Source organism: Bombus pyrosoma, linkage group LG16 (genome assembly GCF_014825855.1).
Source record: "Bombus pyrosoma isolate SC7728 linkage group LG16, ASM1482585v1, whole genome shotgun sequence".
NCBI classification, from domain to species: domain Eukaryota; kingdom Metazoa; phylum Arthropoda; class Insecta; order Hymenoptera; family Apidae; genus Bombus; species Bombus pyrosoma.
In genome coordinates, this window is record NC_057785.1 from 7,427,017 (window position 1) to 7,453,327 (window position 26,311).

General features: G+C 36.5%; 4 protein-coding genes across 9 annotated transcripts; 2 read left to right on the top strand and 2 right to left on the bottom strand.

The window, feature by feature from the left end:
• The first annotated feature begins 551 nt into the window (after positions 1-551).
• Positions 552-2,530, top strand: LOC122576197 (MYG1 exonuclease). Of its 4 annotated transcripts, none has more exons than XM_043746119.1 (7): positions 552-664; positions 768-924; positions 1,073-1,168; positions 1,242-1,475; positions 1,552-1,753; positions 2,093-2,268; positions 2,334-2,530. In XM_043746119.1, exons 2-7 carry the CDS (start codon positions 812-814, stop codon positions 2,503-2,505), a joined length of 993 nt encoding a protein of 330 aa, XP_043602054.1. In that variant the 5' UTR covers positions 552-664; positions 768-811; the 3' UTR covers positions 2,506-2,530. The 4 variants fall into 4 exon arrangements, with proteins under 4 accessions (XP_043602054.1, XP_043602055.1, XP_043602053.1 ...); XM_043746120.1 differs by having other exon boundaries at positions 581-664; positions 752-924; XM_043746118.1 differs by having other exon boundaries at positions 587-924.
• Positions 2,531-2,796: 266 nt separating this feature from the next.
• Positions 2,797-9,135, bottom strand: LOC122576200 (cuticle protein 18.7-like). Of its 3 annotated transcripts, none has more exons than XM_043746125.1 (3): positions 8,181-9,135; positions 3,420-3,740; positions 2,797-3,110 (listed from the first exon to the last, which is right to left on the bottom strand). In XM_043746125.1, exons 1-3 carry the CDS (start codon positions 8,340-8,342, stop codon positions 2,913-2,915), a joined length of 681 nt encoding a protein of 226 aa, XP_043602060.1. In that variant the 5' UTR covers positions 8,343-9,135; the 3' UTR covers positions 2,797-2,912. The 3 variants fall into 3 exon arrangements, with proteins under 3 accessions (XP_043602060.1, XP_043602061.1, XP_043602062.1); XM_043746126.1 differs by having other exon boundaries at positions 3,420-5,084; positions 8,181-8,297; XM_043746127.1 differs by lacking the exon at positions 8,181-9,135 and adding an exon at positions 4,887-7,776.
• Positions 9,136-11,092: 1,957 nt separating this feature from the next.
• Positions 11,093-18,525, top strand: LOC122576689 (pupal cuticle protein-like). Its single transcript, XM_043747349.1, has 6 exons — positions 11,093-11,801; positions 12,273-12,688; positions 12,834-12,939; positions 15,762-15,809; positions 16,099-16,361; positions 16,762-18,525. The coding sequence occupies exons 1-6, from the start codon at positions 11,781-11,783 to the stop codon at positions 16,964-16,966; spliced, it is 1,059 nt and encodes a 352-aa protein (XP_043603284.1). The 5' UTR covers positions 11,093-11,780; the 3' UTR covers positions 16,967-18,525.
• Positions 18,526-20,567: 2,042 nt separating this feature from the next.
• Positions 20,568-23,029, bottom strand: LOC122576201. The gene is made up of 3 exons (XM_043746128.1): positions 22,984-23,029; positions 21,913-22,263; positions 20,568-21,622 (listed from the first exon to the last, which is right to left on the bottom strand). The coding sequence occupies exons 1-3, from the start codon at positions 22,993-22,995 to the stop codon at positions 21,332-21,334; spliced, it is 654 nt and encodes a 217-aa protein (XP_043602063.1). The 5' UTR covers positions 22,996-23,029; the 3' UTR covers positions 20,568-21,331.
• Positions 23,030-26,311: the final 3,282 nt, after the last annotated feature.

Here is a 26,311-nt window from a genome sequence, read left to right on the forward strand (position 1 = left end):
AATTGAATTTGATGAAATGTGTAATTTCGTATAATTAAATAACGATTGTAAATATAGTCATCTCTCAAACCACGATATCGTAATATTACTGTAGCTTAAAATAATAAAACACGTGAGAAATTATCTGTTTTCATATACCATGTCACCAAGAGAGATATATTTATTTTCCAATCTGCTAGTGAAATATTAATAAATACCTTTCGCAATTTCTTTGAATCCATTAAAATACCAGATTATACCTTTGTTCTGTTAAGTGTGTAATGAACATATTTATATAAATAATATTTATATTACTAATATTATAATAGTATAAATATCAATATTTATTTAGTGAAATATCTAATTCTACAAAAAATATTTTTTCCACGTAATAATACACATTTTTCCCCCAAATAAATATATAAATAATGTGTATCTGAATACTAATAACAATAAAGCACACGTATCATTCGCTTGGAATATGTAATTTTAAATGTCTTGTTATAGTAAACATGTGCGTACGCAAGCGTAGCGTGTGTAGCTTCTGATTGGTCAAGCGTAACGCATGTAGCCTCTGATTGGCTGACACATAGTATTGTCCTTTTAATTGATAATCGATTCGGCTGTACACGTGCGAAATTAGAGAAATAGGATTCTGTGTATCACGAGCATTGTTTACATCACGGTGAGAATATAACTTAATTATTGACGTGATTAGTGCTTGGATATGATTAAGTATATCTCTGGAATAATTCCGCGACTCTTTACGAAGCTATCTGTTCCACCAGGCAATATAACCTATACGCGAACGACATCGCAGAAATTCGTGACAATGATTAAAAACGTGAAAATCGGAACGCACGATGGCACTTTTCATTGTGACGAAGCTCTTGCTTGCTTCATGTTGAAGACGCTACCCAGATATAAAGATGCAGTTATAGTGAGGTAAGATATAGAACTATTTAGTGTAATCAGATTTTCTTATGGAGTTATATGGGGCAATTTGAAATGAGAATGTTATTACGAATGAGAAGTATGCAGGAACAATTAAAGGAGAGAATTAATTAACATAGAGTATCGAATGTACTTGTAGATCACGCGATATGAATATTTTAGATGCATGCGATATTGTGGTCGATGTTGGTGGAGAGTATAATCCTTCCATGCATCGTTACGATCATCATATGAGGTATGACCCGTTTTTTAATCATTTTGGTATAAAGCTAATAACATAGAGTTCATTCCTTTAATTTATGAGTCAGAGATTTCAACGAGTCGGTAAGCACAGTAATAAAGAAACCAGGTTACGATTGGACAATGAAACTGAGTAGTGCTGGTTTGATTTATTGCCATTTTGGCCATGAGGTTATCAAGCATTTGATTCCACAAGCAAACGATAGCGACGTAGAAATGATTTTTAAACATATTTATGATACATTCATTAAAGAAATTGATGGTATAGATAATGGAGTTACCATGTTTAACGAGGAACCTGTGTAAGTGTCCAATACTATTGTTGCACAGTTAAGATATCATTATATTAAATTACTTACAGTGTGTTGTCCATTTTAGATATCGTATCGTAACAGACTTATCATCTCGCGTGAAATTATTAAATCCTGCATGGAATAGCAAGGATATTAATATTGATAGTCAATTTTTTAAGGCAGTTGAATTAACCGGTAAGGAATTAGTGCAACATATTAATTATGTTGCAAATGCTTGGTTGCCTGCTAAGTCCATTGTGCAGGAAGCTATCGACAAACGCTTCGAGGTGAATAAAACAAGGACTTTACAGTTTATCAGTGTTTACCATTTTGTAATTAATAATTGCACTATTACGGATATTGTAACAAATCATTGTGCATCTTCGAGGCGACATTTGCATAGATTTGAATAGAATAACATTCTGTTTGAATAGAGTTCAAGCATTAGAATACACGGCCATTGTTAGTTGTATAAAAATGTATCATAGGCATTTCCTTACTGCAATATTATGCAAGAGAAGGTTCCTTTCTCTCTTATATGTTAACATAAAAATATATTCTACCAAGTTCTTCTGTTATACAATCTAAAAACATGTTCAAAGAAAAGCTATGATAAATATTTGCAGGTTGATCCTAGTGGCGAAATTATAGAATTATTACAATTTGTACCATGGTCTGAGCATCTTTATGCGATAGAAAAAGAACAAAATGTACAGCCGCCATTAAAATTTGTAATTTTTGGAAATGGTGCTAACTATAGGGTTCGAGCCATACCTGTGGCACCTGACAGTTTTGTGTGCAGGTATTTATTCGAATGACAACTGGATTATTTTTGAAACTTTTAACGTACATTCTATGGTTTTGTAGGCTGTTTTTGCCAGAATCTTGGGGAGGTTTGCACGATGAAGAGCTTGTAAGCGTCTCTGGAATCAAAGATGCTGTTTTTGTCCATTCAAAACGATTCATCGGTGCCCATCTAACCAGAGAAGGAGCGATAACGATGGCACGCAAAGCTCTTGAGATAGGGAAAGCTATTTGATAATAAATCCAATTAAAAGCAATTACATTTTAGGATTTCAATTGATCGAACGCAAATTCAGTATTTTATATCACGTTTCGCGTATTTAAAACAGGTTCAAAGTATTTTAAGAGCGAAGAAATGCACAAAAATAAATAATAATTTGTGAACAGATTATTTATTAAGCGAATCCATCGTATTAGGTCATACAAAAATAGCACGATACTTTTGCTGCCTTATTTCACACATATAACATTCAGTTGCAATTTTTACGGTATTTAGTAAAAAATCCAGAACGAAGGCAGCCGATCATTTTACAGAATTATTCGTCCATTTCATATTCAAATAGTCCAAATATTGGATAAATTGATAAAAAATTATTTTAGAGTTGCGTCGTTATCCTTTCCAAATATTCCTCTCAGTGGCAATCAGAGATTTTCAACAGTTTTTGCGGCCGCATCAGCGTGTGCTGCAAAATGAGCTACCTTCGCTCGAACAACTTCCGGAGTGTCCACTACTCTACCATCAGGACCAAGGGGAGCACCATATCCAAATCCATAAGCATAAGGTGTTGAGGCGTAAGCCAGGGCACCGTATGGGTAGAGTCCTAGATTCTTCGCAGCCTCCTTCAACATAAAAAAACGATGGAAAGTCAAATATTAATAATACTATACATTCTTCGGCTTGAAACGAAACATTTACTTTATTAGTAAATGATTGTAAAAAAAAAAGAAAAAAGAAACTGTAAGATTCTGCTCTTATTCTCACGAGTATTTAAAAATTCCTTTGCAAATTTAAAATGTTTCTAAAGAAGAGGAAAGAAAACTTTTAAATACAGATCCTTGAACTTTTCCAAGGACTTTCTCCTCCATTAATACCAAAAACACTGAGTCGTTGACTTTTCAGATTTTAAAAAGCTAATTGCTCGTAATTACCAACGCGTGAGCAGTCAAGTGAGCAGCTTTCGCCTGCGCGACCTCGGGTGTATCGACGACACGACCATCGGCGCCTATGGGCGCACCAGGTGCAGGTGCATAAACACGTAACAGAGCCGGCACGTGAGCATAGCTGAGTGTGTTCCTGGCCGCCTCGTACGCCTGAGTCGCGAGGTGCGCTGCTTTCGCCTGTGCCACTTCCGGCGTGTCCAAAACGTGGCCGTCGTAGGCTAATGGCACTCTGAGGTAGCTGTAAGGTATCACTGGAGCCACGTATCCGGCCTCTGCGATGGCCAGGGTGCAGATTGTAGCGAAGATGATCTGCAATTTGAAAAAGTACTTTGACATCTTATTCCGTTAACCGAGGATGGTACAAATTTTAGTTTGTTAATTGCAATTTTTGTAATTGTAACTGTAGTTTTAATATTAATTAGGTCAGAGTTTGAAAGAGCAAGGTTGATGGAAATGGAGTTATGGTGGAAAATGAATTCAGTGAAGCGTGTCTTTGCGTGTGAGGCAACGTGTATTTTTTCAAAAGCTCCAAGCATAATTAGAAATAGAATAACGAACAGCAAAAAAGGTTCCTTGTAGTTGGATTAATTTGGTGAGATGTGATTTTTGGAATTTTTTTAGCGTTTAATAGTTTAAAGCATAGTAAAGATAATTAGGTAAGAGGCGTTAAAGAAACAAGTTAGTGGAAAAGTGTGATGAAGCGTGGAAGGAACTTTTTATGGTTGGTTTGACGACTGAGCAGGCATACGAATTGCAACTATTCGTATAAAGAGGCTCCTGTTAGAACGTGGGATGTTAGTATGTCAATGACGAAGAAACCTAGTGACACGGAAAAACTCGGCTAGTTATTAATAAGTAACGATTGCAGATTCCTTTTTTTCGATTTTCATGGTCAAAAAACTAATTGCATTCTAATACGTAACAACTTTTTATAGTAATTAATATTCAGTGTACCGATTCTTCTAGTAATAATTGTAATTTTGAAGCAATAGCAATTTAATTTCTCTATTCGTTTAATTTAATTCAGAGAAAGTGCGTGTACCTAAATTATCGTTAATAATAGTAAGAAAACGGTCTCGTTTCTAATTATCTTAAATTAAATTAAATAATCATTATATTTTAATAATATTTTAACGTTCAACGTTCCAAATACAATAATAATCGATTTCTAGATCTATACAAGCTATCAAATTTTACAAAGAAAGATTTCTAAATCTTCAAAGAGCTATTCATTTCTACGACAGTCAAAATCAAACACGTACACGATACTTGACCGATCAATCTTGCCCTAATTAACCAATTTTAAATTAAGAAAATTCATAGAATTATTTAACGAACTATTTTCTTCTCACAGCGCCCTAATCTGATCTACCACTTGTGCAATATCCTTTGAAAACATCCTCACCGATCATACTGCCATGACAAAAAGGAAAATCCCTGGATATCCATACTCACTATCGTTCTCATGGTTAGTCACGTGGAAAAGCGCTGCTAGCAGGTTGAATGTGAGTTTTCCAACCAGTACTCGCCCTAAAGTATCAACGGTGATGTGCTGCCCTGTCGAGCCACGGTGTCTCCTTTTATATAGGTGAATCTGGTAGGGAGTCGTCGACCCGTAGGAGGGGACCACACCCTGGGAAGCAATTGGTACACCTAAAGTGGTGACATTGACATTACTCTCTGGTCTGTCCGTCTCTTGTCTGCTCGTCTTTCAAAAGGATCTCTCGAGGTCAGGTGCAACTGGTGAACTTCCTCCTTGGAGTCCGACAAAAATTGCCAACCATTCTCTTTTCTTATAAATGGTACGTTCGTTGTCCCAAGATACTGATATCTTGGGCGAATAGCGATAATTTATATCATTAGACGGCGAATTCTTGTGCAAATTCATAACGTAGTTTCCCAATATAATTAGAAAAATAGAACTTAAACAGGAATTTCTACGTATATTTGTACCTTTCCAAATTTGATTTTTCACTGGATGTTTGATGTGGTTAAATTTGTGACGATTCGTAAGAGGTTTACTGTTTCTTATGTTACTTGTCAAGTACAATTAAATATAGTAATTTTTACTCTGAATGGATTTTCCTGTATCTTTGAACGTTTAAAAAAAAAGCTAATTTTTCATTCATTCATAAGTAATAGTTACCCTATTTTTTGTACTTGTATTATTAATCGATATAAGTAAAGTGTTTCAAGTATTACGTGTAGGTATTGTAACCACTAGAATACTTAATAGAATATTTAGAGTACTCTCATTTATGTGAAAAATTTCGATAGAATACTCACGTGGTATTAAGTATTCTACTTGTGTAAAATTATCTTTTGTGTATTTTGCGAGTGAAGAGAGATAATTGGAGAACTTATACCTTACACTTTCTCATTACTTTTACGGCTTGTTCGCTGTTGTACGTTTTAAATGATTGGTTTTATCAATTCCATGGGTTATAAAGCATAAATTGATTTATAAACTATTTAGTACGGTGTTTTCAATACGAGCCGAGGGTAAGATATAATTCTTTTGATATTTATAAGTCACTAAATATAGCTATTAAGAAAGTTGTAAAGTGAGTCGTTGAAGGGCTAATTGAGAATTCATGGGTAGGTGACAGTAGTTTAAGCATTTACCAAGGTAATACACTTTAAGTAAAAATGGCTGAAGGATACAAATAATTAAGTTACATTTCACTTTAAGAAAATGAATATTTCATTCTTTAATTTGAAAATATTTCATATTTGACAAATGTTTCGGTACTTCGAACATTAAATTGATCGATTCGATACTTCTTTAAAAGAAAGTAATTTGCATATGTGGAATTAAAAAAGTTTGCCTTCGTAAACAAATTTTTGAGTCACCACTTTAAAGAACTTTCTAGACTATTATATTCTATAGTCTAATTCTACAATCCCTCGTAAAAAAAAAAAAAAAAAATTGGAGAATCGTTACTTCAGAATCTCGATCTTAGAGTATCGATCTATTGTATGTATATTCACGGAATACTAATTTTATCGATAGATCCGGGTTTCCTGTGATTTTTCAAATTTTCTCAATTTTTCCAGTTTTCTCAATTTCCGAAATGTAACGTTCCATTATATCTCAATCAGCGTCGTAAATTTTCACATCACTTCGCGTAACAGTTCGTAAAATGTAATCCATACATTATTCTGAAATAAATCAATCATCGTCCCTTTAACTACTATCATATTCGCATTCTTTCCCATGATAACGATAATAATACAGATAATAATCGATAATCGAGAGATACAGATTTTCGATCGAAAATGGGCGGAAAAATGTAAATAGTGGAAGATCGCGTACGATGTCGTAATCGAATCAATATCTCAATTATTATTCAGAGAATCAAGAGTACAACCTTGATGTGTAAGCCGCGGATTCAGGGAAAGAACAGGGACGAAATGCAATTAAATGGGAAGAAGGGATAAAAGCAGAAGGAGTAAGAAAGGTAACTGATACGTTGATCAAGACGAAGGCCGTCCCGCGTCCTCGGAATAAACAATCGTACGTGATTGGAATGAAACCTTTCTTACCAATAAAATAAAAGAAAAAAGAGAGAAAAGTGGAAAGATCGTAAAAAAGACATGTGTAAAATATTGGTTTGCTTTCGAAGTCGTATCTTTGTTTCTCTGACTAATTCTAGCGTAATGAAGTTATTGAAAATTCGCTTGGTGTTTTATGTTGCATTAAGGAGCGCGCGAAGGAAGAAATTAAATTTTGGAAGATTTTATTGCTCAAATATAGTACTAGCGAATTGAACTTTTCTTAGTAATCGCGATTAATAATTTAATGAATTTAATATTTGCGATGCTCGAATATCCTCGATACTTGATATTGGAAACTGTAACTTTTTCAATGACGTAATGTTTCCAAATTCAATGTTCAATATCGAATATCGAATGACAGGATGTAAAACACAACGTCGAACAAAACTAAAACGTTCGATAGAATTTTTAAAATACAGGCTTGTGATATAAAATAAAATCTCTAGAAAACTAACATCAGTGTAGAAGATATTCTTACATAAACCCATGCAGAGTTACATAAATTTGCTGCGATCAATCTAGTCTGAAAAACTCCACCCTGCAGCACTAAAAAACGCAAGAAGCATACGAGACACGAGACAATGAAATCAGCAAAAAATCAATCCGTGCAACGATGCCGTATTGAAAAAGTGATTGCGCGATTCGCGTGAATTTCATAGCCAAACAATTCTGTTTTGCATAATAGACATTTTTCTATGGTCACGCACGTACGCTTTCGATCACGCATATAAAGTTCCTTTTTTATTTTGATCATAGCTCTCCGATATCGCTGAACTATCGATTGTTACAAAACTATTTAAGTAGTTTTAAATTTGTTCTAGTGATATGTATCTCAGGTAATTTTGTAATGTTTCGTTTCAAGATTGTTTCAAGCGGATGAAATTTAGGCCGTTTTTGTGAAATTTTGAATAAAAGTGTCCTACTTCGTATCTTGCAGCAGACACCATTGTCCACTTTGGTATAATTCGTTCTGATTAATATAAAATTTCCGTCTGCACTTCCAACGCAGATAGCACGATACGATAAATTCCAAGAAAATGAAAAGGTATTGCAAATATTCAGCGCTATTGTCCGCAGAAACTATTTAACTCCAACGTAACCAAATCTCATAATAAAAATTAATACTCCAAGTATCGAACATGCAGGAAATATTCCAATTAATAAATAATTTTAAGCATTTTAAACACTCACCGCTATTCTGCACGAAAGGAAGACGCAGCGTTCAGAAAATGCGGAGAAAATCGCGTAGATCGCGTAGTATGTGGCGTGGGCGGCGCAGCAATGCATAGATGGATAGATACGTTGAACAAAAGCCCTTTCCACGGGATTCCAGGGGCTCTCGTCACGCGGCATTGTTTTTAATCAGCGGCTATCCACGCTAACCAGTTAAGGGTCTCGCTAAACGTTCGTCGTGGTGCCATTAATTGGCACGCTGTGCTCGTTGCGTGGGCGGTGGCGCCTGATTCAGCCGAGAAGAACGGGAAGGAAGCGTAAACGTAACAACGATACACGTTATGCGAATGTTACGCCAGGTTCGGTGTCATTCGACCGAGGCCATGTGCAAATCGTACATTGCTTCGGAGATTTGCGAAGAATTAAATTTGACAAATCGTACGATAGTTGGACGGTTGCGATGAATTTCACTGGCAGCTACTGTAACAAAATCCTTCCATCGAACATTCAAACAGTTTCAATATTTCCACTTGTAAGGAAAATCATTCTGCAAAATCAAGAAAATTCTAAACTGCGATTTCCTAAACTGAATTTCCACTGCGATTAAGTGTCGCATAATGTTCTGTCGCGTAAAGTGAAAAATTCAAAACAAACTGCTATCGTAATCGAAGCTGTAACCAAATGACGCGAATCAATGTGCGATAACAGCGAAAGAATTTATCGAAGCCTTCGTTGGAATCCGAGGTAGAACGTGACTTCCTCCTTCCTGATCCAGGATCATTCTCGAACACTATGGGACGATTAGGCGTGTCACTAACCCGCTACACATTTGCCTGGACGAGGCCAGGGACGGTTGTCGACAGGGAATGCCTGTTGCACGTATCGTGCATCGACATTCACTCGATTATTTACGCTGCTCTGCATCCAGTAGCGCATGTCATAAAAGACGGACTAAACTTCGTTTCGATTGGCATTCAGACATGACAAGAAACTCGAAAAAGCGCGATGATCTTTTTTGTATCTGCATCTATTTCGAATAGTAAATAAGAAATTATTTAGTTTTTGCGACGTTATGTAATGGTAATCGATGAATTCGGTTGTCAGGGAATGTCGAAGAAAGGTGTATCTTGGATCTGACGAGGTTTTGTAGGTGAATAAAATATGGGCTTTCAAAAATTGGACCTTTTAAGAATCAGACTGGAATGTCGTTTCAGGATATTTAGGAATTACATTGGAATATTTAACATTTCTTCAAATCGATTTATATATATAGAAAAATTGGGAATTTCAATAGAAATTTTAATTAGTTACTTGAGAAACTAGTCTAAATTCCCCATTTTCCTTAGTATCTGTGTGCTGATATTGGTTGTTATTAATATTCCACCTAATATTTTATCAATCTCAACGCGATGAATATATATTTTATCAACACGAACCAATGATTCAATTACAATAGAGCTTCGAAAGACAGAGATAACCGCATCCCTTGATGGTTTATTGATCCTTGCCCCTATGGCTTGTCATATCGCTGTACTGTATTGATGGAATATAATAATACCGTGATTACAATGATTGATAGGTTCAGATAGAGCCACTAGGATGATCCACGTTAAGTGGCGAATGCGTGCCGCGTGCTGCTGATAGAATAATCTCGTTAAAGCTGGATTTTAATTTAATCTCTCGAGGGGTTTTAACCTGTGACTGCAACGCGGACATTTCCTTGTCGAATTATGTACATATTTGGAAAAATCGTATTTGAACATTTCTCTAAATTATAAAAATGAACGAAAGATATTAAAATAGACAAATAAGAGGGAGGAAAATTCAGAAAAATCTAGCAAAAATAGTTCAAATAATTATAGAGTTAGAATCCCGCTCTCAATTCTCTTCCTGCTCTCGTTTTAATCGAGTTATTGACATTGACGTGAGATCATTAGTATTACGTTAATCACGGTTGCGTATCAATATCGATTACTCAAGCAAGCGTCGCTGGTTGGAAATTTCTTCGTCATGGTTTCTCGAATTCTTTCGTCTCCCGGCAATCGTGCGTGAAATATCTGGTTTACACAGAATCTCGGTATCAATTACTCAACAACGATATTTCTACGATCGTTTCGACGAACGAATACCGTTCGGGACAATTCTATTTTTACAAGGCATAAATTATATATCATTTTCATATACGTAGCGCTTTTTTATTTACTTGTATCTTTCTTTCTCTTTACGTTAATTTGCGTGTTATTCCATTAATTCCATAATTAGCGAAAATAAATTTGCGTGGAATTGTTTGGAGCGTTTAATAAATTTAAATGAAATTTGTAATTTGATAAATCGTTTACACACAGAAAAGCTATGAGATAACGTTCGTACAGAAAAATTGTCAGACGAAAGCGATTGCTGATAATAACTACCGTAGCATAATAATAAAGTAATAATTTATTGCACAAACCTATAATGTATTATAACAACGGAGAAAATATTTGTACTTGTACCTGTCCATATCAGAATTGAATTGCACGCGGATCAGTCTAGTCCCATGGCTTACGCCATTTTCATTGGTAGCAGGCCACGAATAATCAGTGGAAAATGATTCCATCGTAATGAACTTGTCCCAATTAGGCTGTGGACGCTCGTTAGAAATGATTGTTCGAGCACTGGGTGTCATTGTTCTGCGTTTCGCAAAGTATAATTGCCCGAGGGCTTATTAAGAACTCGGGCGTAGCGATACGTGATGGAATCTCGCAGAATTTGCATCGAACGCCACGTTCGAGGATCTCTCGATTCGTTATTGACCATAAGCACCGTATAAAATTAGCAAACGGAGAAATGTGGTCCCATGCAAGATGGATAAAGTGGGCCAAGTGGTTCTGTATTGCGTAAGGAAGTGGATAGTTATATTTATGCGTGAATTGTCGCTATTGAACCGAAGCTTACCCCGAAACACAAGTAAATCGACCGTTCTTCAACTTTTCATACTTCTCCGTCCAGTCACCTTTCTGTAAACTATGAAAATGCGACATCAACTACTTGAAATATCCCGAGAAAGTCCATTCTATGAAGCAACATTCGCCTCAAGGTCCAAGTAAATCCGTCATTCTTCGATTCTTTATATTTTTCCATCAAGCGAGAACCAACCCCAATTAATATAAAATTCCATTTGATTTCATCAAGCCTGACCAATGCAAAGTTTCCATATGACCAACCCTGGCCAACATAAATTTTCAATTTAACCAGCCCTGGTCACGCAAAATTCTCAACGGACCAACCCTAATTTCTCTTTCGATCGCTATGGATCTCTCCGGTCAGAAATTGACGCAACAAATCTTATCCCATCCATTTCTTCTATCGCTGTTGATTTCTTCTGCCGATCTCTGAATCGGTTGGCTGTCGATCGATCGCACGACTCTCTTTTCCCGCGTTGCCAAACAGAAATGTCTCTCCCCACCCATTATTATGTGAAAATCAAGCGGAACGCGTGCGTGTGCGCGCGCGGATATTTCACGTACACCGGCGTGTCCGCTTGTTTAGCTGTTCTAAGTGGGCGCCCGTATTGTTCCACGACTATATAAGGTGTACCACGGACCGTTCAACCAGCAGAAAAGCATCAGGTCGTGGATCATGGCTAACATGAGGCTCCTCGTGAGTAACGACCATAACATTACACGTTGCGTAAAGTTTCGAGTGGTAGCAGACAGTTTGTAGATTATCATCGTATTGTCGTTGGTGGACCGCGCATGTTTAGGCCTCTGTGGGGAAATAAAAGTATTTGATTGGTATTTGACACTCCTTTGATCTTGCTGTAAAAAACGTGAATTTTTATTAACATCCGCAGTCTAGCTATGGTGTTTGGTTCGAATTTGAGAAATTCGCGAAGATGTTAAGTCAAGTTTGGTTTCGATAGACGACGACCAGATTCAGTTGATTTTTCCGCGCGAAACTATCGTGTCCCTTGTCTTAATCTTAAAAATGATGCACTCGTATCTTATCGGCCAAGATGAACAACACTTATTTGCGTGAAGCGTATTTGCTTCTCAAATAATCGAATCACTCTGATATTAACGTGTCTTCATTTTCCTTCTTTCCATCTTCAAATATTTTCTTTCGTTTCAGCTTCCTTTCTCGTGTCTCGTCCTCTCGGCGTCCGCCATTCCAGGCTACACAGCCTACGGGACAGCGTACCACGGTCCTCCAGCACCCCTGGCTCACGACGGAAGGGTGGTCGACACACCGGAAGTGGCTCACGCCAAGGCAGCTCACCTAGCAGCTCACGCAGCCGAAGCTGCCAAAGCTGCTCCACTCGGCTACGGCGATTATTCTGATGGAAAATACGAAGACTACAGCGGCAACTACGTAGCCGCGGCTCAGAACATCTACCACGGCCCACCCGCACCCTTGTCTCACGACGGAAGAGTAATCGACACACCGGAAGTGGCTCACGCCAAGGCTGCGCATTTGGCGGCTCACGCTGAACAAATTTCGAAGATCGCTCACCTCGCTTACGCTGACCCTTATCCGCAGCCACATTGGTGATAATGGAAAATGAGCAGCTATAATCGGCGCCACTGATGACAGAATTGTCGAAATTTCTTGGAAAAACAGCAAGGGATGGGAGAAATTTGAGAAAGAGGGAAAATTGTAAAATATTTGTAATATGTCATTTTTCTGACGGAGTTGTGAATTAATTGGTATTATAATCTGGGTTTTACTTTACACTCTGTTGTCGGTGTGCATTTTTGGAAGTTTTGTTGATGGAATTGTTTATAATAGTCCAATTTTTGTAACCTTGTAAAGGGGTTGTGTATCATATAATGGAAGGGAGGGCTCTTTTGTAAGGTAGATGTAGATCGTGCATTGCAAGGAGGATGTTTTGTTATGTTGGTGAAATATTTTCATTAAAGATTGCAAGTATTTAACGGATATTTTATCTTTATTGTATTTTCTATCCAATCCTGTTTCCCTTTTGTATTTTTATCTTTTTTCTCCTGGTTGTTGCGTTTATATTAAAATAGACAAATTTATATATACTCGGATGCAACAAAGATTTGTTCCTTTACTTACAAATCGTAAATCAATGCCAAAATAGATAGATTATCTGATTATAGATTATCATTGTAAATAGATTATTATATTTCGTAGATGGTATCTGTGCACCCTTGTCATTTCAGTCAAGTGTCCACGAATTTATGAGTAATATATAGAAGATGAAAACAATCTGGCGTGTATTGTAAATGGATCCTTGAAGTAACTATACCTGCTGTACTTAGGTAGAACTCAAATTCATTTAGAATATGATAACGTCAAGGTATACTATTGTAGGGTGCAAAACAGGAATAGACAAACAAAAATGAGTTTACGGTGAGCTACAGCCAGCTGGTATCTTTTATCTGACTTATACGAGAAATCTTTTGCCCCAGTGATCGCAAGATGGTACCTTGTATACTTTGATATCCTGCTGAATTTTACGCTTTCGTTGCACTTCTTTCGCCAATCGTTTCATACAAATTTGGCGCGAATAAAATTAAATGAAATGCATAAATATATTTTGCAAATAAGATGATATTGTAAATGAAAGTAAATTAGAAATAAAAGTAATTTCCAAATATAACATATTTGCTAAATGTTACTTACAGGTTGCCAATAAAATAAAAAGTACGTATCAAAATACATGTGAACTACTACGTATTATTACTTGGTAAGCTTTGTTACGATTCAAAAGCGGATTCAGAAGCGGATCTTATTAAATCATTCACCCACGTACAAGATACACATTTTATTCAAAATCTCCGTTTTATAGACGAATAGAAATAATTTTTAAAAAGAACTCACTGATACGTAACATTATAATTTGCTTTCGTTTAGAATGTGAGGCAAATGTTATTAATTAGAGTAGAGGTGAATCGGATTGTAAAAACTGTAAAAACAGATTTTAATCAAAATTTGTATATGGAAACATTTTTCGCAATGATCTAAGAAAACAGTATAATTTGTTTTCACTTGCAATAATAAGCAATTACCAGGTGTTGTCTATTGTCCTTTATGAAATAATTAAATTTATAACAAGCTCTCTCTCTCTCTCTCTCTCATTCTGATTTAATTATATACTGTGTAAGAAACTGGTGTTCGGCATGGCACGTCCCGACCACGTTTGTCTGTCGTTATCAAAGCGTTGGCGACAAGCTCGCGCAGTTCCGCTCAGGTCAGCACGCGAACAATGCGCGATGGTGGTCTTTGAACCGGCACCAACTGTCGCAACTCGGTTCGTTATTTCAAAAGAAAGAAAGAAGGGGAGAAAAAAGCTTGGAGTAAAGAACCCAATGCACCGGTTGTGACGCCGCGTGACAACACGCGGGATCGTAAGAGGTGGGTGAACACGGAATGGGCGACGATCGATGGAATTTGTCCACTTGTTGTGGGCACACGATGAAATATCGCTCGGAGGATATAGAGAGTGAAATGCTTCTGAAACGCGTTGTCGCCTCGTGTTACGTACCTATGCAAACTATGCCTGTTTCCGTAATTACCCATCCTGTCATTCTTTGGAAATTAGGATAGCGATATCTTTCAGATTTTTCGATTTCCCGCGAAATATCAAAAACCTATGCGTGAATATAGAAGATACAGAAAGCACGAGGAAACCGGAATATTACAGAACATTGCAACGTTAAAATAATTTTACAAAATTAATTTTGGTTAGTAGAATCAGTTACACAATAAAAACAGTGTTCATTTCTTGGCGAATAAAGAACATTTCGATTTTATAACGAATACTTTCCGGAATAATTATGAATCGTGCAGAATACGATTCGTAATAAAAAAGTTAAATAACAGCAGAACAAATCTCTTGGAGACGAGAATTCTTTAGATTTGTCTACGCAAATTCAAAGTAAATGCTTGAAAATGATACTCTATTATTCTCGACGTGTATCTTCCTATGCGGGCGTTGGGGTCTCCAATTCATTTGTAGCCGTAACTTTCGTGTTTGTGCAAGCGTCTAAGTCTCCAGTCAGACTCAATAGAGTTCTAATTACGACTTTTTTCGCTGTTCCCCAAGCTCCCAAAGATACTGAAAAAATTCTACAATACTTATCAATATCCTCACTACATTACACAGTCGTTTAATTTGTTCGATTATTACATCAAATATTTGAAACATTTTTCGATAAAAGTAAAGACAAATATATATATATATATGAATCTAATAATAAGATTAATTCAACTATACAACAATCGTAAGCAATGAAATTAATAAATTTTTAAATGACATATTCCATGAATTTGGTTGCCACTTTATTGAAAATGTATCGAGAACGTTGTGACTGCATCCGCGATGACGTGCGTGTCCACGTCTCGCGCATAGCGTCGCGTCGAGGCAAGTTTTATTCCTGACGAGGTTACGGGACACACGGTGTCATTGTTAATGGCTGGTAAATGTTACAGAGCTGGGCAAGGCAACGTTTAAAGCAGAGCATTTTTCTGGGTGTGGTTGTATACCCCGTTGTCGCGCACGGGGTGGGGCACGCGACGACGCCCTGTACCCCTATAAATTCGACGATAGCAGATTGTGGAAGTCATAATGCGGATCACAAGCTCTGTCGATAGTCGCTGGATCGACCTGCGCTGAGCTTCGACAACATGTTCCGATATATTGTGAGTATTACGTAATTTTTTATCTTTGATTTTAGTTGAATTTCTGGTGAAAATGATTTTGGAAGGCTCGTAAACTCGTAGGCAAGTAGACTCGGATATATTTTTGAGCTTTTTGCTTCATTTTTTCTTTTTTAACGCAATTTGATGTTCCTTCCTTTTTCCTTTCTTTCGGAGATTTACTTTGAAGCGTACGTGCTTCAAAGTTAGAGGGAATTTGTTAGAGGGAATTTAGATAGCACATGTTTCTTAGGGTAAAAAAATCAAAATATATGTATTCTATTCTCTTCAGATTCTGGTTTCTATTATTTTGAACGTGGCCTACTGTGAACCACAGTGGTACGGAGGAGGAGCCTATGGTGGCCACGCGGCTCCAGCCCCGTTAGGAGCAGATGGACGAGTTGTAGATACTCCAGAAGTTGCTCAATTGAAAGCAGCTCATTTAGCTGCTTTGGCTGATGCAAATGCTAGGGCACCCAAGGGACCTGGTGTTGCTGGTCCTTACCCCGGCCCTGCTGGTTCCTACGCACCTGGAGGCTACGCTCCGCATTACAGGTTTTGCATATTGTCTCATAGAACAGGAATTTCTCTCTCTCTCTATATATATACATGTATATTTATAAAAATATATATATATTCTCTACTATTAGGAAGAGGAAGTAGGAAGAGAGTGAAAAAATTCAGATATTCTTGTTTCTGGTTTTTTTAAAATTGGAATTTTCTGTAGAAATGAAACTTTAGTTAGAATATTATAGTATTGCTTTATTGTACGAATAAATATGTGCTTGATATACATATTATACATATTCTATTTTGCACTAAGTGAGTATAAAATTCTAGCGTGAGTATTATTTTAAATATGGAATTAGTTTGAAGTTTCATTCGACTCTTGTTCGTTGTTACATTGTCTTGTCCTACGTACTATTATTATTAAGAAAATTAATTTATTTTCCAGTGGACCACCAGCCCCTCTCGGACCAGACGGCCGCGTGGTAGACACACCGGAAGTGCAGCAAGCAAAGGCAGTCCACTTCTCCTTATACAATGCGGAGGCTCAAAAAGCTCCAGCCGGTCCAGCTGCTCCTAATCCGTCATGGAACCCTGCGGGTGCTCCATGGAATCCCTCCTGGAATTCTGGGAACAATTGGAATCACTATTAAACTGGCGTTGATCGCCGCAGAAGAAGAATCAAGCTGACAGAAAATATTCACATTCGTCCACTGTTATCGATGATTCAAAAGAATTTTTAAAAATCCTCTTGAGTCATCGAATTTCAACTACCTCCGATAAGTTTTTACTTCGTGAATCAACGAAATATTTCTCTCGGAATTTTTCTCTAACGTCTTCCGTATCTTTAAGCTTTCTTCCTTCCAGCTCTCTCCATTTTCTGTGATTCTGTGTTTCATCTACCTCTTGATTGTCTTGATTGTTTTTCGCTCGGATCTCAACGAATTTGAATATCGTTACGGATTAGAAATTATCGACTCATCAGATCATATTGCAGAGACGATAAGTTTGCCTAATAGAATTTCATACAAGTTTCGTACGCTTTTAATACAATTAAATGCAAGTTAAAAATTGTTGTCGAACTTTGAAAAATGATGTATGCAAATGTGCACGGAAAGCGAAATCGACACGTGTGTTTATCGTCGAATGGAAATGAAATAACGGTGGTCTGTACCGTTACAGATATTATCGAGATAAAAATGTCCTCTTGTCACATTCCTCTTCAAGGTGATCTCTTCATCGCTTTCGCACTCGTTAGTCAAGGAAAGTTTGCGTTTGCGTGAGAATTAACCTTTGCACATGAACTATTCGTAGATATTATTCAATGCTATCGTGTTTTCCTTTCATTTTTTTTTTTTATAATTACAGCGATACATATACATTTGTAAATTATCGTGCGTGTACATAACGGAGAAACGATTGTAACATGAATGAAACGAATAAAATGCAGCGAAATATTTTGCTGAAACAAGCAAGATTGAAAAATCGCTCTTCTTAATTGCAAGAAAATTTTAATTGCGTTTTAAAATGCTTATGTTTTTTAATTGTGTTTGACTTTCTGGTATATCAATCGATTTCTCGAATATCTTGCAGGGTGAAATTAATTGAACTAGCTGTGACTATAAATTATAAAAACAATTATTAAGTTATAAGAGAGTTATCGATTTATGCAAACGATCATTCAATAATGAAACGGTTATGAAATTATAAAACAGCGATCAAATTATTAAAACGACGATTAAAGATTAAAATAAGAGTAATGTCAGAGAAATTGAAATTATCATTCAAGGATTGAAACGTAATATTTCATTCTTTTAAGAGAAAAAGATATTTACAAAATGCAGTGGTATGTTATTGGGCAATGGTTAGCCATAAAATTGTTCATAAAATAGTCAAACGATGGTAGACGGTTAAGAACTGTTTAAAAGTTGTATGACACTGACATAATCGAATATATAATCAGAGAACAGGCACGTGTGGTCGACTAACATGCCCGTGACACGAATCAGATTGATTCGTGCTCGGCTAAGAACACAAGGCAGTGAAAACGAGTTGGAGTTTGAGCGACTACACGCAAATCTGACTGCACAGTGAAGTCCAACACGTGTACACGGGCGTGAAAAGGACGCAGTGTCGATTAGTTTATTCAGGACACTAAAGGCAAACTTATGGGCGGTGCAACCAGGATGCAAAGCGATTTACTAGTTTTTAGACGAAGATATATGATTTGGATATAAAATTAAAATATTTTATTGGTGTACGCTATTTTTTTAATGTAAAACTCCATTCGGATAATTTATTTTCTAGTTATTTAATTGAATCAATAAAAGAGATCCAATCAAATTCGATCTAAGATCCGCGCAAAAAAAAGATGAGTGAAAAATTTGTAAAAGTATCAAGGCTCCACTTCGATATTCCCAAACTTTCACAAACCAAATTAGATTCTCCGCAGTTGAAATCTGAAATCCAAGCAAGTGCAAGCTCAAGTCCGAGAATTTTATAATCATTAAACTGCACCAAAACTACTCAAAGCTAATTCAAGATTTTCACGAAATAATTCAATTCTGCGTGACAAAGCCCCAGGTTTGAACTAAACTTAACATAAAGTAGAAATCGGCGAGACCAAGAAAAATAGATTCAAAATGCTCAAATCCAAGTAAATTTAGCTCAATTTTACTTTAAATCCAGAAAATTGCATAAAAAGAACGCTCTTCCGTTACAATAACTTTAAATCGACCATTCGCATATACCAAACCCAACCAATTTTCATTTCCATTTTCACAAACCAACCGTATTCCCTCCAACGTCTGCAAACTCACATCAACCTCGTAAATCCACCTCCAACTCTCACCTTAGCACCCTATTATCGTTTTATACGATCGCAGGTGCACCTCAACGACCCTATCGATATAAATCCCATTAAGGAACAACACGGTGGCAATTTTTCTGCCCCTAAATCCTAATGCATACCTCGTCAAGCTCGATCAAACACGTCCTTGCTGGTGCCAGCGTCTAGGATACACGTTAGCCGAGTCACGGACAGAACCGGTTCCATGGTGTCTGCTGGATAAGTGCAAGGCGAAGTGTGCCGGTAGCAGACACCGTTCGTGGATTCGTTTTCTAGATCTGGATCGGCATCGTTATCGCAGTGATCGCGCGTAATTGACTGTTTAAACACGATGGATATTGAAATCGAGAGAGTTGGCTGCATAAGGAAGTGAACGTTTGGGGCGTGGAAGGTCGAGATTTCCTGTTGCCCCGATCAGGTAGCTGGCGAGGAGATCGGACGATTGTTCGGAAGGGTGGATTTTTAATAGATCGTGTGCAAACATAGCGGTGAATTACGGGTCACTGGGCATCGAGTTGAGTTTAGGTGACAGTAAATAGTTTGGCGAGATTGTTAGAACGGTGGAATGTTTTTAATCGATTAAGCAGTGAAAAATTGTGCACGTGTATTCGATATTACTGAAGGAATGCAGTGGCTAACGAATGTATTTAAACGTTTTAAGGAACTTTCTTTCTTGAACATATTACGCGTACGTGTATTATATGGAACGTTTTGAGATTTTTCACTGAGGCAATCGTGATTATATCGCTAAAGTTTAAAAGGAATTTAAAGACATATTCGTATATTGTTTGAGGTTTCAAAGGTTTCGTGCACATCACTCGTACGCCTCTCTGTCTCTGTCTACTTTTTAAAATTCATAATAAGAAAAGAAATCTAATTTTTTGGAATATATCACGTGGGCACACTGTGCTCTTATTCTGTCATCCCACGCCATACTGTGCCGGATTACTCATGCTCGAATGTAGGTAAATAAGCGAGCAGGTAGGCGTCGTCCAATGAGAAATGGAAAGGAAGAGCGCTCCCAGCTTGACCTGTATGCATCTTGCGTAATGTAAATTCTAGACGATAAGAGTTCCCTGACATTAACCGGAATTCAGTTATATATTATTACGATATCGAGTTCTGTGAACTTTATGAAACCGGGTGGAGTCCATTGTTTAAATTCAGTTTTACGCGTGTTATTGCGCGAAAGAATTGGGTAAATTGCGTGTTATATCCGATGTACTTTAATTTTGATCGTCGATCGCGGATTCCGTAGAGTTTGGAGGAGAAAAATTGTTGTCAGTTCGATATTAATTAATTATGGTCCCCCTATTCTATGTTCTACGTTAATACATATTCTAATTTGAAGTAGGAAAGGAGAAAAAACGGAGAATAGAAAACATTAGAACCATATTCATATTTTATTTCGCAGGACAGATAATAAAAAATAGAGAATACACTTTGGTGGTAAGAAAGAGATTTTCTAATCAACATAAAATTCATTTCACATAAGTATCTTAACGTCTACGACTATCATAAGTTATTACTATTAGCTTAGAATCTAGACATTATTAAAATCACCTATCGTTAATCATTAGTAACAATCATATGGCAATAAAATTCGAATTGCAGCAATGGCAATGTGAGATAAAAAGAAATCGTTATTTCATATAAAATGATTCATTTTGATTAATATTACGTATATGTAAGGTTGAGTGTGTGCATTGGTAACGTTATTTACAAAAAGTGCGTAGATTGTTTTCGTTGTCAAACAGCCGAACGAACGAAAATCAAAGTCCAAAACGACGTTAGATGTAAAAAAATCAGGTACAATACAAACAGTGCTCTCATTGCTGCGAAAAGTTACATTGTGTGCGATTCTCGTAGAACGAATGCGTACAGTTTGACAGAGAGTCGAACGATTTGAGATGAAAATAGAGTGTGACACACGCGATTCTCTTGACTCAAGATAAAATAAATCCTAATAAATTTCTCATCATCCTTAGCTTGAAACAGAAATGTCAAAATTCGATTTCGAAATATTACAACTCTTCAAAGAACGGAGTATTGCATTTTTTCACCATTCTTAATTTGAAACAAAAATACCAAAGTTAATCGTTTGACGTATCGTACATGCCCGTTTACCAAAATCTCGCGGAATAAACAAAAAGAGATGCTATTTTATTCGTCAGTAGTAAAGATCGTTCTGCGTTGAAAGCGCCACAGCGCGAGCATGCGCCTTCATGTGTGCCTCGCGTGCCCTCATTACTTCCGGTGTGTCTATCACGCGGCCATCCGGTCCCAGGGGCGCCAGTGGTCCCCGATAACCTATCGTTGGCGTGTGTTTATACGTCAGTCCGATAGGAGCAAGGTAAACCAAATTTTTTCGTCCGTCAAAGACGTCGAATTCGTAAAATTCGGATGCCTTTGAGGCTGCTCTCGCATGCGTTGCTACATGCGGGATTTTTGCTTCTGTCATCTTGAAAATTAGAGCAAGGTTTGTATGTAGAAATTAATAATTAGTAATCTAGGAGTTTTTGTGACTTTTCCATTTGAGAAAAAATTGAAATTTTAGGATTTTTTTAAAGGTATATGTAATATGTAAACGTAACGAAATAAATAATTCGAAATTCAGCATTAAATTAAAGATTCTTCTATTCGTAATTTTTCGGTTTCTAAAATTCTGAAATTAAAATTTCTCCAGCGATGCGCGATACGATTTCTAGTTTCTTTAAATTCTCAAACTTGATAATAAATAATTGAATTTACCTGGGGTATATTGCAAGTCTTACAGCTTTCCATGGCACGTCCGTCGTTCTCCAAAGGCGTGAACGTCCTCTGTCTTTGTCGTTTCTGCATAATAACCTCCATAGGGTACACCATCTGAGGCATGTACATTTCGTTGTTTTCGTACGTTTCGTAATCGTTTTGAGCTTTTCTTAATCTAGCTATCGTTTCAGCGTGTAACGCTAGATGGGCAGCTCTTGCATGGGCCACTTCCGGCGTGTCCATCACCATCCCATCGCTGGTTAATGGCGCCGGTGGACCTCTGTATTGATAGTACTCTCTCTGTTCGTAAGTCTTGGCGATCGTTGACGCCACTAATGCGGCCAGAATTATCTGAAAAAGTCGATCGAAAAGAAGACGAACGATCAAGTTGCATTCTGTAAAATTTGTCCCCGCAATTGGACCTCACAATGCGACAAAAGTATTGGAAATTAGATTTGAAGATTAGAATTGAAAACTAAAGAAGGATTGGCTTGGAAATAGGTAGAAGGTAAGGAATGCTGATTTAATTTAATTTAGAAAGATACGTGGTATCTTACAGTAACTTGGAATTTAATTTTCGAAAGTGAAACAAAGATAACTTTGATTGTTGATTGACGTTCCTTTCTTCAATTAATTTAATAAGCTCGAAATAGTTTCCTAGGTTTCCTCCTTTTACCGACATTGCAATATCTTTCCAATTAAATTTTAAATTGGTTCCTCTCAAATTGAGATTACGATTCAAATTCTAATTCAGATTATTCCAGATTTATTACTGATATTAGTTTCGATAGAATTTCCAACGATAATTTATCTAAGTTCAATCAGAAGCGAAGTTCGACAAGCGCTTTGTAATTAAAGCTTCATTTAGGATATTGATTTTCTAATGGATGGAATGTGATTTTGATTTTGTGCAAAATTAAATGTACCCGTAAATGTCAATAGAATCTTGAAACTCCGTTAAAATCTCAATGACTTCTATGACTAGTTCGATCTTTTTCCGACTTTGTTTTTGTCAATCAACGTTCAACGACGAAAACGAAACAACTTTTTCCTGGACGAAATCACACTTACGAGCAAGCTCATGCTGCTGGACACCACCGGCCACGAAACGGACGTCTCGATTACGAGTGTGGCTGGTTCGATCGAACGATCTAGCTTTTATAGCGTCGCGGCGTCGATCATGTGAGTAAACCACGTTACGATGATCAACACCTGACATGAAAAACGATACCTTAATTGTTTTCTTGCTAACGATATAAACGTGAACGGCGATCCCGCTAGATGCGTCTGTGTGGAAGTTAAAGCTGCTGAAAGTTACGGTGAATTATCGAAGAAGTAAAGTGTTGTAGTGTCACTGACGAGGGAGAAGTTTGGGCGTATTATTCTTTTACCGTGTATAATTCTGGAATTTTTAATTTCGAAATATTTGATGTAGAAATCTGCTGGTTTTGGGATATTTTTACTTCGACATATTTAATCTTGGAACTATTTAATCACGAAAAATTTAATTTCGAAGCGTTTAATTACGCAATATTTAATTCCGGAATTTTTAGTTGTGCTATAATTTAACGTTGAAATGTTTAACTTCCTTTCTCTTCTTCCCTTACTGTTTCTTCCCTCGTTGAAATATTTTAAATATTCCAAACTTCGAAATTCCCGTTCGTCGAATAACAAGTCCGCTGTATAGATAAACAAGGAAGTGAAAAATCGCATGTTCTATCGATGAGAAAAGATGATCAAGTTTTAAAGCCGTCCTCAAACGTCCCTGATGTTTCTTCTCAACTTTTCGAGGCCAGTTCTCACGAGTTGCAATCTCAACCCCTTCGCCGCAACTTAGGCAGAACTTTTCTGTGGTTTTCGACACATGCCCGATTCACGGACGACCGGACGGGATCATAGATCCTCCTAGTGATCCAGTGATCCTTTCAAGGCAGTCCTCTATCAACAATGAGCTAGCTCCTGTTCCCTTATAAACAGTGGCCCAGATTACACTTTCACCATCTATGTCCATTTAAAACATCGCACAGTAAATGAATTTCTGTAGTATCTGCTAAAATATTTCAATATTCATTTGCCTATAAAATATTTACGGAATATTAAATTTAAATATAAAAACAAAGGTAACAATTAATTTAAATTTTTCTTCTAATATATCGTATAGATAACATTTATGGATATATTAATTATATTTTAATTGCAATTAATTATATACATATTAATCCTCAGGTGCATTTTCTAAAAATAAATGAATCGTTGAAATGAAGTCAAAAATGTTATATATATTGTGTTTTGTATACTGTATATACAAATGTTACATATATACATATTAATAAAATAACAAATAGAATAAAAGAAAAAGTAACAAGTGGTAATAATTTTGCACCGATGGTAAGATAAATCAGTGTTTACACAAAATTGTTTGCCATGCAACGGTTCATTCCTGTAATTACGCATTACACGAGCAGGTAAATTAGAATGCTGACCTCGTTTGGTTAATTAACGTCGATTCAGATTCCCTGTTTACACTGTAACACGATATAATTCGGTCGATAACTTCAAGAAACAGTTGCGCAAACTTTTACTCAAACAGGGTCCTCTAACAAGTAACACATGGAACATACGACGTGATTAGATCGTGCTTCATTAAAATTCACCGATAATATCAAATTCGCTTATCTTTCTGCTGCAAAACTAATAAAGTTCCTTCTGCCTTTTCAACTATAAATAATATTCACATCTCGCCAAAATTATCGCAAAATTATTGAAATCTATTTTATGTACAATTATTTCAAACTACAATTAATTATTCAATTGCCAGTCAATGTGTCCACGTGCTCGATTCGAACAAGTTACAATTCTTGACCTTTCCGAGAGCGACGAATCACGATGCTTGAGTTCGTTCAGGAGGAACGACTCCACGTTCCTCGGCAGGTTTCTTCTCACGTGTTTCGTACACCGATGTGACCTATGTCGCAAGGATTACGGTCTGAAGGTAGTTGGTAACCAGCTGGTAATCGTATTTCGACAAAATTTCTCGTTATTTCTTCGTAAAGTTATCTGCTTCTCGATTATTAGTCAGTTGGTGATGAATTTAGAGATTTATCTATTATCGTTCCCTTTTAGCGACGTTTCACTCGAGTATATCTTAAAGATAAATAAATAGAGAAATTTATACAGTAATCATAATAATTGATGAACGAGTGAATTTTGACGAATTGCGATAAAACGCCAAAATGGATCAAAACAGGGTGCCAGATTTGTTGCTGAGAATTCAACGAGCGATGTGAAAGTCTGGATCAGTTCTTTGTGAAGCCGCCAACGCCGCAAAACTCACATTCTCGTTGATCAACCAACTACATCGTTCTTTTATTCTAATGGCGAAACTTTTTTTGGGCGATCGCTTCTTTTCGCGTGAAATCGTGCGTGCAAAGAGATCGCAATGCTACGAGACAATCGTTACGATAACGTCTGACAGAAAATCTGAACAATCTGAACAATTTTGAAATGTTTGTCTTTTGTATTTCTCCTTACTTTTGCCTGGCCAAGAATAATCGATAATAGTAATAATAATAATATAAATAAAATAAATGTGAAATGGCCATGAAGACACGTTCTCGCTAACCCGGGATCGAGGTGAGGAGATCTTTCTGATTCTTGGATTACGTTAACCGCAATGCATAGCGAAATCGAATGTAGGTTAACTCGTGGTTTCTGACGACTAAATAATACTCCTTGGTCATTCGTCCGGCGCATTGGTTTGGCCGCTTCTTGGCCAAGAATTGCGCGTTAACCTATATGATACAAATTCATTAAATGTCTGAAATATAAGAGCCGATTTTTTTAATCGTATTACAGCAAAGGCTGACTGTTTCTGTTAAGTGATAAATGTAAATTAACAATATATAGTTTCTAGAATTGGATAGTTAGATTGTTCAATTAATAATAATTACTATAATATATATTTACGTAGTATTTATGTAAGTAATGGAATTTTAGATAAGGAAAGAAAGAAATCGTTATCGTTTGCGGTAAAAATATTCGCAACTGAGCGAGTCGCTTCTATAGAAACATTATCGAAAGGTAAATTGTTTTACAACTTGATAAAACTTGAAACTAAACCGCCAGAGTGGAAGCACTGGAATTTTCTGATATTTTAAACTATATTCATTTTTCTAGAAAAGCAAAACACAGGTTCCTCGAAAGATAATTCTAAAAAGCTTCCCCAAAACTTTGAAAAACTTCAAAACTTTTAACTTCAATCTTATTAAAAAAAAAAAAAAAAAAAAAAAAAAAAAAAAAAAAAAAAAAAAAAAAAAAAAATAGAAAGAACAAACAAATAATACAAATTCATTAAAAATAATTTTAGGGAACATCCCTTAAACTTGAAAATGTTTAGGAA

Coding starts and splice junctions, on each gene's coding strand:
- LOC122576197 (XM_043746118.1), top strand. CDS start 707: ATGATTAAGTATATCTCTGGAATAATTCCGCGACTCTTTACGAAGCTA. Junction 925..1,072: donor AAAGATGCAGTTATAGTGAG/GTAAGATATAGA, acceptor ATGTACTTGTAG/ATCACGCGATATGAATATTT. Junction 1,754..2,092: donor CTATCGACAAACGCTTCGAG/GTGAATAAAACA, acceptor AAATATTTGCAG/GTTGATCCTAGTGGCGAAAT.
- LOC122576689 (XM_043747349.1), top strand. CDS start 11,781: ATGGCTAACATGAGGCTCCTC. Junction 12,940..15,761: donor TTTATAATAGTCCAATTTTT/GTAACCTTGTAA, acceptor CTCTGTCGATAG/TCGCTGGATCGACCTGCGCT. Junction 15,810..16,098: donor ACAACATGTTCCGATATATT/GTGAGTATTACG, acceptor TATTCTCTTCAG/ATTCTGGTTTCTATTATTTT.
- LOC122576201 (XM_043746128.1), bottom strand. Junction 21,623..21,912: donor AGACTTGCAATATACCCCAG/GTAAATTCAATT, acceptor CTAATTTTCAAG/ATGACAGAAGCAAAAATCCC.
- LOC122576200 (XM_043746125.1), bottom strand. CDS start 8,342: ATGCCGCGTGACGAGAGCCCCTGGAATCCCGTGGAAAGGGCTTTTGTT. Junction 3,741..8,180: donor TCCTTTCGTGCAGAATAGCG/GTGAGTGTTTAA, acceptor TTCAAATTGCAG/ATCATCTTCGCTACAATCTG. Junction 3,111..3,419: donor ACTTGACTGCTCACGCGTTG/GTAATTACGAGC, acceptor TTTATGTTGAAG/GAGGCTGCGAAGAATCTAGG.